This window comes from Lynx canadensis, chromosome A1 (genome assembly GCF_007474595.2).
Source record: "Lynx canadensis isolate LIC74 chromosome A1, mLynCan4.pri.v2, whole genome shotgun sequence".
Taxonomy (NCBI): Eukaryota; Metazoa; Chordata; class Mammalia; order Carnivora; family Felidae; genus Lynx; species Lynx canadensis.
Genome location: NC_044303.2, coordinates 100,586,972 through 100,601,393, shown reverse-complemented (window position 1 = coordinate 100,601,393; position 14,422 = coordinate 100,586,972). Strand labels below are relative to the sequence as shown.

The 14,422-nt window shown below is 44.3% G+C and overlaps 1 protein-coding gene across 2 annotated transcripts in view; it reads right to left on the bottom strand.

Moving 5' to 3' along the window:
• The window catches only part of LOC115515011 (synuclein alpha interacting protein), a 160,859-nt gene that overhangs the window by 72,651 nt on the left and 73,786 nt on the right, over window positions 1-14,422 (bottom strand). For both annotated transcript variants that reach the window (XM_030317119.1, XM_030317139.1), the window contains exon 2: window positions 5,904-6,007. In XM_030317119.1, the coding sequence (XP_030172979.1) occupies window positions 5,904-5,960 (57 nt within the window). In that variant the 5' untranslated portion in view covers window positions 5,961-6,007. The remainder of the gene's footprint in view (window positions 1-5,903; window positions 6,008-14,422) is intronic.

Sequence of the window (14,422 nt, the reverse complement as noted above, 5' to 3'; positions counted from 1 at the left end):
TCTATAAGGCTTCTCTCCACATTCTCAGGAAGGGGTATGGAATCCAAGATGTTGAGTCTGGGTCCCCAGGTTCTGGTCTTGGGCTCTTATACTACCTATGGGACATGAACACATCGTTCATCTTGTCTGGACTAGATTATTCCTAAGTCCTTCCCTGGCAGGTGTTACCGAAACAAGAGAACACAGACGACGCAGGATAGTAGAACAAGGCATGAGGTTTTTGATAACGGGCACCACAGGAGGAAGGAATGAAAGGTAATGTAGACTTGAATACAAGACATTTGCAGAAAGAACATATGAACACCCGATAAAAGTCGATCATACTGGGACACACTAAGAAGTTAGGAGCAGGCAACCAAGCAACTGCTAGGAAGGGCAGGGCTGATAGACGGGACAGTGAAGAAGGGACGGAGGTGGCCAGAGGCCATGTGAGAATCTTGGCAACCTTGTAGGGGAGCACACAAGAAAGTATATTAGGATCTCGCTCAGGTAGATTTCTTGCTAGAGAGGAGGGGAAGCCAGGTTCTCTTTACCTTGATTAGCTGTACACTCCTTTTCACTCCTAAACTCAAGGCAAAACTTATATTCTTGATCCAATCAACTCTCTGCTTGAGTCCACTTGATAAGCTCTATGTGCCCTTTCTTGGGGCCTCCCACCACAGCACACGGCTTTGTGGAAACATAATGAAATCTCGGAAGTGTCAGTGGATTGCATTGAGTAAAAAGTGGTGCACACAAACCAGACAGGGGCAGGCATTCTAGTGCAAGGTTGGAAAAATGTGAGAATCCACTAAGAGGAGACTTGTTTACCAGAAGTTGTTTTCCTACCACATTGTGGCTCAGTCACTCAAGGAAAATGAATCCATATCATTCTGTGCTATTAGTCTAGGCTTCAAGGGCTTGGGTCAAAGGTTAGAGTGAGGTGGAACGGCATTTATTCATTATGTTCTCATGTGGCTTGCACAAAAAATAGACTGTCAAAAAAATGTCATCTTCACCCGTTGTAGTCACAATGGTACAGAAAGGTGGCAAAGCTTCCTGATGAGGAACAGAGTGTGTCCTCACTTCTGTCTGTGTGCGTGTGCAGGAGTATATTTACATGTATATGTGTATGTCCATACACACACACAGGTATGCAAATAGGTATGTGTGTATTATATAAATATGTGGGCATGTATTTGCACACATACATATATAAAATCTCGTATTTTCTCCATAAAGTCCAGGGCAATAGGTAGAGATGATAATTATCATGTTACAGATGGGAAAGCAGACATGCAATAAAATTAAGAGGTTTGCCTACATTCTCTTTCACTCGTTTTATTTTATTTGGAATATATACCAACCCCATTACTTCCAAGCAGCTATTTGCAACTGCATCAGTACCGACGGAGGATAGTGATGGCATTTTATGGACTGGTCCGGAGTCTCTACTCCACCAGGTCGCTCAGAAGGGGAAGAGTAACGTGGTCACATAGTTCTGTATTTAAATCCTGACCCTGCCACTTACTTATCCATAACGTTGTGAAAGTCATACACCTTCTCGAAGGGTCAATTTTTTTTTTCATGTGCCAGACTGGGTATTGAAACAGGGCCTGCCCCGCAGAGTTGATAGGAGTCTTTAACAAGACCCCTGACTCACAGAGTGGAGCGTGGTACATGGCAGAGCCGTGTCTCAGGGCTGGGAGGGATGCTCCTCACGAGATCTACAGTTTGGCCTCTGCTTTGTTTTGTTCTGTGTATAATATACTATCTGGAAGAATAGCAAATTGGCCTTTCTTTTTTTTCTTAATTTTTTAATGTTTATTTATTTTTGAGACACACACACACACACACACACACACACACAGTATGAGCAGGGGAGGGGCAGAGAAAGAGGGACACACCGAACCCGAAGTAGGCTCTAGGCTCTGAGCTGTCAGCACAGAGCCCGATGTGGGGCTCGAACTCATGAACTTTGAGATGGTGACCTGAGCTGAAGTCGGACACTTAACCGACTGAGCGGCCCAGCTGCCCTGCAAATTGGCCTTTCTTAATAAAATAAATACACCGTGGCTACTAAGAAGTCTGTGGTAAAATAATATCCCAGTGCATTTTTCTTTTTCAGGAGAAGCATCTGGCTTCTGCAGGAATAAAGAAAGAAATCTGCAAACCCTTTTGCAGAGACAGAAAAGCCCTATCATCTCCTTCACAGACCTGCAGGGAATGTGCAATGCTCTCTCCTTGGACATGGCAGGGAGACGAGCCTGTAGTTAGTTTAAACCCTGCATTTTGGAAAGGATGAATGTTATTTTTGAGTCTGGGTAACTTCAAAATAATTTGATTGCCTTCTGGGTTTTGTCTCATTAGGTAAAGGCAAAAAAGTTCTAGTTGCTTTTTTTGAACCAATATAGAGCTTGTGTTTTAATTAAAACAAGAACCAGGCTCATGACCAGAGGGGAAAATCAGGAAACAGAAAGCTCAGACGATGTAATAGGGCTACGGCTAGAGAATCAGAAAAACACTTGTGAACTTGGGCATCTTTTTTAAACGTATTGAGCATTTTCTTCCCCACTCCTGCCACTTTACCAGGAAAGAGGTGTAAGCGCCATCAGAGATGGAGGTTATGGAATCCTAAAAGCAAAGGCATGTTTATGGTAGGCTATATTCTTTTTATGCCAGTGAATTAGCAAGTTGAACACATCTTGTTAAACGTCAGCATCGGAATCGTCTCCATTTAGCTCTTAAAGCGGTTGTAACATTCACTGCTCCTCGTTTACCTAAAGAGGCTGAGAACAATCATCTCAATATTGAAGAGGTCATCACTGCTTTCTGCAAGAAGTGATTATATAAGAACAATACCATTCTGGCACATGTAAGGGCTTGAACCTGGATCGGATGGAACTATGGTAAAACCCTGGATTGCAAGTAACCTGTCCTGCGAGTGTTCTGCAAGAGAAGCAAACATCTCTAATAAATTTTAACTTGATAAATGAGCGATCTCTCGCAGTACGAGTTGTACACAATGCTGGATGTCACAGGATCACAGCTGAACCAACGGCTCTTAAAATTCACTTTGATAGATGAGTGCTTTGGATTACAAGCATGTTTCCAGAATGAATTATGCTTGCAAATGGAGGTTTTACTGTATTATAAAATAACTTACCATATTATAGAGGTTGCCAAAGTAGAGCTTCTTTTAATTTCATGTGGTTTAAGAAAAACCAGGATTGCTTGCCCTCAGTACTACCAACATTTTAGGCCGGGTAACTCTTTGCTGTAAGGGATGCTGTAGGGATCCCTGTGCACTTTATGTTGTTCAGAAGCATCCTTGATCTCTATCCACTAGATGCCAGGGGGGACACCTCCCCAGCCATGACAACCAAAAATGTCTCCAGGCATTGCCAAATGGTCCCCTGGGGGGTGGGTAAAATCAACCCTGATGAGGACCACTGTAATAGATTTAGAGAGGCAGTCAGGTGTTGTAGCCTGAAGCAGGTATCCCAGAGACAGATGGCTCCCCACTAGCAGGGTGGCCCTGGATAAGTTAGGTAACATCTCCATGCTTCAGAGTCCTCGTCTGTAAAATGAAAATCATGACAAGTTCCTGCCTCACTGGATTGTTGTGAGGATTAAGCAAGATAACGCCTCTCCCAGAGTGAGTGTTCGGCAAATGTTAGCCGTGATTGTTTCAACCATTCCACGCAGTATCATTTTTTCCCCCTCTGATTTAAGTTTAAATGGCAGGTTAAAGATCCAAACAATAGAACATCTTTAAAGGGGTGGGGGAAGGTTTGAGTGCAGTTACACAATTACAGATGGATAATCTTTATTTATGTTTCAGAGTGGTCAGGTTGTAGGAGCTCGACTATTACATAATCCCGTATCCCGATTTGCTAAACAGCGTGGGCTATTGCTTAACGTGGTTTATTATCTTTCAAGTGGAGATCCCTAATTCATCAAAATTATAGGCTGCTGCCAGATGATTCTTCTGTAAGTACAAATGCTCTATTGTATTTAAAAAAAAAAAAAAAAAAAAAAAAGTCCTGACATGATGCCTGGTTTTTTCCCTTGAGTTCTTTCTTCACCATTGGCCATATAAATATTATTGTTATTATTCACTGAAATAATAGCAAAAGCTACCATTTTTAAGGGCAACTTAACAGTGTGCCAAGCTGCGTGCTTCACATATATTATTATTTCACTCAATCCTCAACACAGCAGTAAAAGTTGTTGGGTTATCTAGGAGAGGCAAAGTTACTGCTCTCCAGTCAGCACAGGTCAGAACAAGGCTGGAGCCCAACAGGGGCCTTCCAAACCCCAAGCTCCTTAAATGTTGCTTCATTATCAAAGCTAAGAGAGCTACTCTGAACTCCTAATCATAGTGTATGTTTTTCTTTCTAAGACAGCTTCCACACTCCCTACATCTCCCCACATTATTCTTTACTTTCTTTGCTTCTCCCCACTAGGCTCAAAATACCTCGAGGTGAGGGGTGCCTGGGTGGCTCAGTTGGTTGACTGCTGAACTCCTGATTTCAGCTCTGGTTGTGAGCTCGTGCTCATGAGCTCGAGCCCCAAGTTGGGCTCTGTGTTGAACTTGGAGCCTGCTTGGGATTCTCCCTCTCCCTCTCTGGCCCTCTCCCCACTCTTGCTCTCTCTCTCTCTCTCTCTCTCTCTCTCAAAATAAATACACTTAAAAAAATACTTCAAGGTCAATGCTATAACAGAACCATGTTCTGAACACTTTTAAGTATAGAAACTTAAAAAAGAGAGAAAGAGACAGAAAGATAAGGTGGGAAGGAAGAAACTCACTTTGCATTGGTCTCAATGAGGATTAATAAAGATTGTCTGGAAGCTAAAATAGGGAGAGGCGGCATTCACATTTCCCTGGCACACCAAGAATCATCCAAGGTTGTATAAAGCAGATCATTCATCAAACTCACCCGAGGAATCCAATCCTTGCGTACAGTATGCAAGTTTTACTTCAAAGTGAATAGCGAATAGCGGAGTAGAGAAATAACTTTGCCAGAGGTGTGTGAAAAGAAGCTTATCTTTTTTGACACCATTTCTAGTGGTGACCCAAAGCTCCATGCCCTGAGACAGTGATGAAAAGTAGGGTCAGCAATTGTGACCACGGAGGTCCTGGGAAGAAAAGTTATATGGCTAGTTTAGAAAGAGCAACCTTCTCATCACATATTCTGAGAGCCGGTTTACCTGGGGTTGTGAGCAGCCAACAAGGCTGCTGGCTGGCCTCGGAGGCAGAAATGACCGTGTGGCCTGACATAAGTCACAGTCACTTCTAGGCAGGGTGTGTACAGAGGACCCCTCAGAGCCACGGTGAGATAGGCTGGAGGCAGCAAGAAGGTGGTGCCTCCTGACAATGAAGAAGTTCATCAGCTCAGAGCTTCACAGGATTAAACAGGGCCTCAGACAGGAGCTGGCCCAGTCCTCATCAACACATGACTCCCAGTATTCCCCAATAGCATCCAACCTGTGCTTTGACACCTACAGTGCCTGGAAGGATTCCTCTTACTGTTTGTTCATCAGTGAACAACTTGGCCGTCGTGTCCTTGTGAGCTCCAGAGAAAGCTGGCTGCGGTAAAGCCAGTCCTATAAAGGGAGTTATCACTGATAGGGTTGATCACATGCTCTCTGCAGGCATTTTATAAATTTTCTCGGTGAATAATTTCGACAACAATTAGGAAGGGGGGAGCTCAATGAGGTCATATGCCTTTCCCACCCCGCCCCCACACACACCATGCAATACACACAATTAAGTGAGATTCGCTTCTTGGTCCAGGGGACCCCAAAGCCACATTCCATCTGCCATCAACTGCTAAACGTGATTGGGAGAGTTCAGGATCCGCAGATTACAGGTAAAGGCAGAACCTCCTGCAGCATTGTTTGCAAGAAGTACGACTTACAGATATGTCATCACTGAAGTCAATTTCATCCAAATCCAGGTATTCAGGGGCTTCCATTATTCTTCTTTGCACATTTTGAGTAAAGTCAAATGTTTATAAAAGCTCTGGAAAAGACAGAAGCAAAAAAGAAAAGCCAAAGGGTTACTAGCTGTTTTGCAACCAAAAATCCTAGGTCTGTTTAAACCAGCAAAATGAGTAGGGTAACTGGGTGCTAGCTCATTTCCTCTCTTTGGATATTACCCCAGGCCTGGCTTTCCAGAAGCAGGAAGCACAGCACCTCAGGCTCCCCAGGGAGCAGCCAGGGTCCTTTGTTTCACCTAGGTCTGTATTTGCCTGGGTTTGCTAGAGCCATAGCTCAGGTCAGACACTTCCCCGCTGACCAATATTAGGAGGCACCCAGCCCACAACCAGCACTTACCGCACCCTGGGTGAAAGCCTCAAAATCTTAGGATATTCACCCTATTCCCCTGTTTACTGCGGGCATAGCCTTGGAAGCTGCACACGGCGCCGTCAACACCGGCTCCCCACAGGAATGACCCAAGTACACGACGGAGACCAACTAACCCACAGCAACGGATGCTTCAGAGTCTATAGTACAACGTCCAGTTCCCCCACCCCCGCACCCCCAATGCACAAAAAGGGTCCAGGCAGAGATCGAAAGCACAGAGCCTGCGCACTGCTCCCAGCTCTTCACAGCTTTGCCTGTCTGTGCCACGGTGACCCACGCAGGCGCCAGAATGTCCTCAGTCAGCACTTGCCTCGGGGCTGCCCGCGGCAATCCTTTAAATCTGTCAAGGAAGATACATCACCTCCCAGTTCATTTTCCCATCACTTATCATCATCACCATTGGCGGTGGCAGTGGCACCTACAGATGTCAAGAACAGAAATATAGATCTCCTGGCGGTGCCTTAGTGCACAGCATCTCCCGCACAGCCGCCTTGGAGATGGAAAAAGACCGCATTTCCAGGAACTTGTCTTTGGTATTACAGAAACTATCTTAGGTACGCAGACTGGAGCGTCGGAAATAATTTAGTTTTTCCCTCGTTCGTTTTTCTAATCAAGGGGTATCTTGATGAGATCAAGAAATAAGACGACTAAGGAATACATTATTGGAAAGTGGAAATAAATCCAGGCTGATAAAAATGGCTTTCATAAGTGTAAGACTGAGAGTGTAAAAATGCCTGTTTTTGAAAAGGGAACTCTTACTCCGGGGGCATTGCTTTCTCATTTTGAGGCATTCTTGTTGTTGTTTTTGTTTGTTTTTAAGTTACACAAATGGTTTAATTACAATAAATGGGGGGAGGGAATCACTTGCTATCCATAACTCAGAACCATCAGCTGATTTAATTCTCAGTATTTCCTCTTCTTCTCTTCCTGCATGCATATACCATTTTTACATATATATTTAAGCTTATTTATAAGTTTTATGTATTCTCTTATTTATTATTTATTTTGTGTGTGTGAGAGAGAAAGAATGAGAGGTGCAGGGGCAGAGAGAGAGGATTCCAAGCAGGTTTTGTGCTGTCAGGGCAGAGCCCGATGTGGGGCTTGAACCCATGAACTTTGGTATCCTGCCCTGACTGAAATCAGAATTGAATGCTTAACCAACTGAGCCACTCATGCACCTTTCACATATTTTTAATTATAATGGATACAGAGCTGATCCAAGAAAGGATTAGGATGTTACTACCATGTTCAAATGAGATTACCCATTGAGAATTTTTTTTAATGTTTATTTATTTTCGAAAGAGAGAGAGAGAGAGAGAGAGCGCGCGCGCGAGCATGAGTGGGGGAGGGGCAGAGAGAGAGGCAGACACAGAATTCAAAGCAGGTTCCAGGCTCTGAGCTGTCAGCACAGAGCCTGATGTGGGGCTCGAACCCATGAACCACGAGATCATGACCTGAGCCAGTGTCAGATGCTTAACCGACTGAGCCACCCAGGTACCCCTAAAAGTTCTTCTGAAATCACATTAAAGTTTAAAATGAAAATGAAAAGAAAATTAATTTGTATTTGTTATATACATATATAATATTGCAAATCAAGGTTACATATTACGTATTAATATTAACAAAATTGTAATAATTTCACAATAATTATGTTAATTATCCTAATAAATAATGGACATTAAATAATGACTATTAATACATGCTGCTAGTATATATTTATATATTATATCTAGTAATATAATATTTGTTATATATATATATCCCAGATATATGTATATATAGATATATAGATATATACATATCCAGAAATCTTAATGTTTATAAGAAATCTTAAAAGAGGTCCTTAAGTAAATTGCTTGGTACAACAATGTATCACTTCAATCCTCACAAAGATGTGCAGAGAAAAATATACACACTCATACTTGCAAATTACACAAAATAACTTTCTCTTCCATTCTGGTGGATTCTGGGACAACCCAGGCTATCTGGATTCTAGCTCGTCAGCTAACAGATTTTCTTCCAGTCTAATTTCTTTTCGCTACATCTGTGCTCCACGTTGAATTGTTGACATACGGACTCTAATCCTATGGTCTTGGTGAACACATGATAATAGTGGGGGTGAGGACGGCACACAGACAAAAGCACATCACCAGAAACATGGATACATGGGGAGAAGCAGCAGAAAACCATGCATCAATGCCAGGGATAGAGTGGATCTCTAAGTACCTAGAAATACAGACCACATATAAAACGCGTATGAACACGTCTTACCGAAGCAAATTAACAAGTAATCAGTGAGCCCCTATTTGAGGTGTTCTGATGATATAAAGAGCAATATCTACTCTAGTGCAGCCATTCTAATGGGACACAGCCAGTGGATGATATAAAGCATGACGTTAAAGCAGACAATCTTTACACTACACTTGGAGATGGTAGTGAGATTCTTTTTTTCTTTTTAATGTTTATTTATTTTTGAGAGAGAGAGTGGGGGAGGAGCAGAGAGAGAGAGAGAGAGAGAGAGAGAGAGAGAGAGACAAAGGATCCAACGCAGGCTCTGGGCTGACAGCAGAGACCCCAGTTCTGGGTTTGAACTCACAAACCTTGAGATCATGACCTGAGCTGAAGTTGGACGCTTAACTGACTGAGCCACCCAGGCGCCCCAGCAGTGAAATTCTCTATTCCGTAGGCCAGAACACAAGTTATAAGAGTTCCAGCTCATGAGAGGAAGACCTCAGCCACTGCACATAATTATCTCAATGGGCTGGGTGGTCCAGACTCAGATCAAGGGGTCAAGGCATCCAGGACCCTTCTCTACTCCTAATGGGCTTCCAGATGCAGTCATCTCCTTAAGATGCCTTATTTTCTCTACCTCCCAGTTCCTCTTGTCTGGTTTCAGTGCTTCTCTCTTCCCAGGGGCCACCTTGGAAGTGTTACATTCTCGTTTGTAAAAGTGCAGAAATGCCCATGGTTCACCGATCCGGCCACGTTCCCAAAGTTCATTGCTCCTTTTCAGTAGACAGCGAGGCTACAGTTGTCCCAAGGGATCGTGACATTGCCCCCGCCCTCTGCATCTGCCCTTCCACGGGGCACCTGGCATGGCTGGACACTCCCTTCCGAGGAATTCGGGATGAGATGGGAAGGGATGAGGTCAGCTTAGAGCAGCTGCGGATAGTCTTCCAACACGATAAGGAAACGGAGCTGGGCTGCGGGCGCTTTTCTCATCCTGCTCTAGGGACACCGTCCCACCGCACACACCAGCCCACAGTGGAAAGCAGTGGGCCCCCTTTCCTGACCACATGCTCTAAGGGAATACACAGCTACAGAGGACACACACAGGATGCCCCCGTGAGTGGAGTCTGGCCCACAGATGTGATGTGTCTGGCCCTAGCAATGTTTTTTAAAAAAACCGAGTTAGTTGCCAATTTGTAGACCTTGGGTGATTTCACATAAAATTCTGGATTTCTGGCTTTGCTTTAAAAATATCTGAAGTTCTGGCCAACACGGATCCATATTCCCCATGACAACAACTGGCTACAGCTGAGCTGCCTCAGAGACAGGCTTGTGCTCCCCAGTTCACCAGCTCCCCTTTTCTGCTCTCCTCACTGAGCCCTGCCTGGCCTTGGGGGCATCTGAGTGTGTGATCCTTGGAAGGAATTCAGCTTGAAACAATAAGGACCATCACCACCCCTTTCTGTTAGCGCCTCCTGACAAATCATGTTTATTTCATTTGTATTCCAAGATCAAATTTGTATTCTGAGATTGTTTTAAATTCTCATGCCACAACAGCAACAATTTCTTACAAAAAAAAAAAATTACCAGCTTGTTACGATTCATACTTTTGTGGAGCCTCCATTTGCTCTAAGGTCTAGAGAAAGAAAACCTCCACCAAGGTCATAAAATGTTGCAAGGTGGGGACTATGTTTCCTTCACTTCACCCCGGAGGAAGGAAGGGTTCTTGCTTTGTTGAAATCGGTGTTGGAGATTTACGTGAGATTTACGGGGAGCCACTTCACTGTTGTGACCAGAGGCAAGGGTGCCAGCTGTGTCAAGTGCAAGCACACACAAACACACACACACACACACACACACACACACACACACACACACACAAAACCAAGGCCACCCTCCATCTGGCCAGGCTAGCAGCTTGGATGCAAGAGAGCTAACCTTATGCAGGGCCGACCAGAGTGGGTTTGCACTTAGGTGAAAAATATTTTTCAGCCTCCCCAGAAAGGGCAGTCGAGCTTAAAATCCTTTACATGAAATTTTTATTGCTATGCATCATAGTTGGCCTTGGGCCCCTGTGAGATCTCAAAACCCGATCATTTATAAATTTGTTCTGTTCCCCCTCCCCATCAGCCCTCACCCTCCAAGCGGCAGTCACCTGTCCCAGATTCTCTGAGGTCCTAAGGGCTTTCTTTTGTAATGCTGTCCCCCTTCACCCCACACACCTAATATTTTTTTTTTACGTTTATTTCTTTATTTTGAGAGAGACAGATAATGTGAGTGGGGGAGGGGGAGGGAGAGAGAGAATCCCAAGCAGGCTCTGCGCCGTCAGCCCAGAGCCCGACGTGGGGCTTGAACTCATGAGACTGTGAGATCATGACCTGAGTTGGACGCTTAACCGACTGAGCAGCGCCCCAACACACCTCTTACAAGATCTGTCCGCCTTGGGTACTGTTGACTGGCTGAAATCATTCCCTTTCAGTCTCAGCCGGGCTTTTCATTTCTCTTTATCAGTGCCAGCAACTTTCAGTTTGTTACTCACTGAGGCAGGTAGGCTCTGTGCTTAGTTTTTTTTAAGGTCTGGGGAAAGATGGAAGACGGAAGGTAGTCAGTGAGTGACAGAGCAGAGAAAGGTAAAGGAAACAGGTTCTAATGGTTGAGGGCTACCAACTTCCGTAGGAAAATTCACAGGAGGGAAAAAAGAAGTGAAATAGTAGAATGTGGAGACACGAGCCTAGGTGGCTGGGACCTGGAGGCTGTGCAGAACCTGTTGGTGACACATTTCCCCCTTCTTTTGATGATGGTGACACATTTCCCCCTTCTTTTACTACTTCCCCAAAAGTAGTGGAAGAAACTTCACCCAAACTCTGAGTGGCTGCTCAGCTAGAGGAGATAAAGAACAACATCCTGAGCACCAACTGTTCACCATGTCTGGAAGGAGTTTTTCTATTCTCATGGCGTTTTGATAATCTGCCAGGAACAGAAGTCCCTCCAAGTGCCTATTAAAGTGTACAGAGGGGCTCATGGCCCTAATGGGTCTATCAACACCATGTCACCCTCTCATAGGGGACCTCAGGGATGGTCCAACTGTTTCCTTCGAGGGAAGACTCAATCTGGGGCAAGAGCTCAAAGTAACTAAGGCTAACTGGATAATAAAAGGCAAGCAATTTATTTAAAAAAAAAAAAAGCCTTCCCTCACTCTAGTACTGTGCTGATCTTCAGGTGATATTTTTAACTTTTTGGTTGTGACTTGAAAACAGGCTCTAAAAGTAATTCAAAATGAAGGCTTCCAAAAGTCTGTTGGATGATGGCATCATCAGTGGAAAAAGCTTGGAAGGGCCAACAGAATTTCTGTGAGAAATTACCCTGACTTAATGGACACATTCCGGTGTGCCTGGCTCATAAAAGACCCACGGATTTGTGACTACAGTCACACGTTACCTAAACTGCTCTACCGAAATTCTTCTTAAAATGCATTGCCTCACTCCATTTTACAAGGAGTCAGCATGGACTCATTCTGGAGGCTCACGTTACACAGATCTCTCCTTTTCTGCCAAAGTCACTACTGCTCCGTTTACCAGTTTGCTACAAGGCTTGGTAATTAAACCCAAGTTGGGCTTGTCAAAATAAATGAGCAGAGTGCTTTGTCGGGGATGAGGTAACCTCACTCGATTTGCATTACAGCTGCTTTCTTTGCTCTTTAACTCACCAGTACTTGGGAAAACATAGCAGCCTACATCCCTACACACACGCGTGCGGGCACACGCACACACACACACGCACACACACACACACAGAGCCAAATCTGTACTGGGATACATTTTCAGTTTGAAAGCTTGCACATTCGATACTGGACTTACTTCCTTTATTATAACAAGAGCTCCCCCCCACCTCCCAAATCATACACTAAGTACTGGAAGGCATGGGTGGAAAAAAGTGAAATATATGAAATGTCGTCCCCACTTGGCTCAGTAGCTTGGTTGGCAAGGAAGCAACTCATTCCAAATGTTGGATTCAGTTTCTTTGACTCTTTGATTCAACAGTGGCCAGAAGCATGGCAGTCACTAAATGCCCAGTCTTGAAGGAGAAAAATGATAGAGGCAAGAAATTTCTACTGGAAAGAGGCAACTGAAGGAGAGCCAAGAAGTATACACGAGGGGTTAAGGCAGAAAGCATGAGCTCTGGAGATTTCATCCACTTCTTCATTTATGAACTATCCCTGTAGGTAAATTCTGGGTAATAATACACTGTTCTCCACACCCGTACAGGGCACGCAGTCCAAGGTGACACAGAGAAGCAAACAATTCCTGACAATAAAATGTAGTCCTTGCTGAGAGAAATAAATACACAGGAATCCTGAGACAGCCAACCTAGACCCTGGAGATGAGGCAGTCTGACTGGGATGGGTAAGGTCTAAGCTGTACACTGAGGAACGAGGGTATGAATGGTGAGGGGAGCTGTAGGACTGCGGGGGGGGGGGTAGGTGTCCCAGGCAGTGATTACAGTGTGGGCAAAGGTGGAGAGTTCTTGAGCAGAATTTCCAGAAAGATGGAGAACACCAACTGAACACCTACTGCTGTTGTGCTCCAAAAAAAAAGGGGTCTTGAAGGGTGAAGGGCAGAGGGGTAAGCTGGGGTGGTCAGGGGATTATTTCCAAAGCTGGAGTGTAAACACAGCACATTTTCTTAGAGTATTACATTTTCTGGCATGCTTGGAGAAAATACAAGTGAATGTTTGCCATCAAGCAAGAGACTTCACCATAACAAACTGACCCGGCTGCTCTAGCTCCTAGAGGAGGGCTGCTGATACTTCCTGTTTGCCCACAGGAACGGTAGTGAAGCAAAACTTTGCACTGGGGTCTAGGTCTGGTGCTCGGTCTGGAACAAACTTTACACCCAGGGCCTGGGTGCTTCTACATCTACTTTCCCACTTATGTTTCATAAAGGCTCTGAAAGACAAATATCTTTAGAATTTCTTTTGTGGAGATAAGGAAATCGAGGCTCAGACAGGTTCTATAACTGCCTCATAGACACACAGCCGGGGCTGTTGATGTTCAATTGGCTTTTCTCCCTTTTCCCAGTTTGCCAAAACTGCAGTGTTAAACTGTGCCTGTATCAGACATTTGATGTTTTCTTTTTTTTTTTAATGTTTATTTTTGAGACAGAGACAGAGCGTGAGTGGGAGAGGGGCAGAGTGAAGGAGGGAGACACAGAATCCGAAGCAGGCTCCAGTCTGAGCTGTCAGCACAGAGCCCGACCTGGGGCTCTAACTTGTCAACCTTGAGATCATGACCTGAACCGAAGGTGGACGCTCAACTGACTGAGCCACCCAGCTGCCCCAGACATTTGATGTTTTCAAGTCACTTTTAATTTTTTTTTTACATCTGACTTTATTTATTACAACTCTGTGAGGAGGCAGAGGGTATATATCATGGTTTGCAATCATATCCTTTCCATTTTACAGATGGGAAAATACAAGAATAGTTTGGCCAAAATTAAGTAGTATTAAGTAGGAGAAAGGTAGCTCAGACAAGCTATTTCCTACTAATTCTGGGACTCTTCTAGTTTGCCCTCCGGCTTGCTCTGAAACATGGGCATGTCTTTGAACCAACTAGGTCAGAGTTCTCCACACATCCTTAGCCCTTAATTGTATCACTTTGGGTGCTCACAAACTGCAATGCCAAACAAATTGCCCTTTCTCCTCTCCAGCAGAGTCTAAATAGAAAAAATAGCAGGCATGATCATCATCATGAGAGAAAAGGGTACAGATCTTTTTCCACCTACCACCCCTTACCCAAAGAGATCCCTGAACTGGTCCATAAAACATTATATTGCATAGCTAGTTG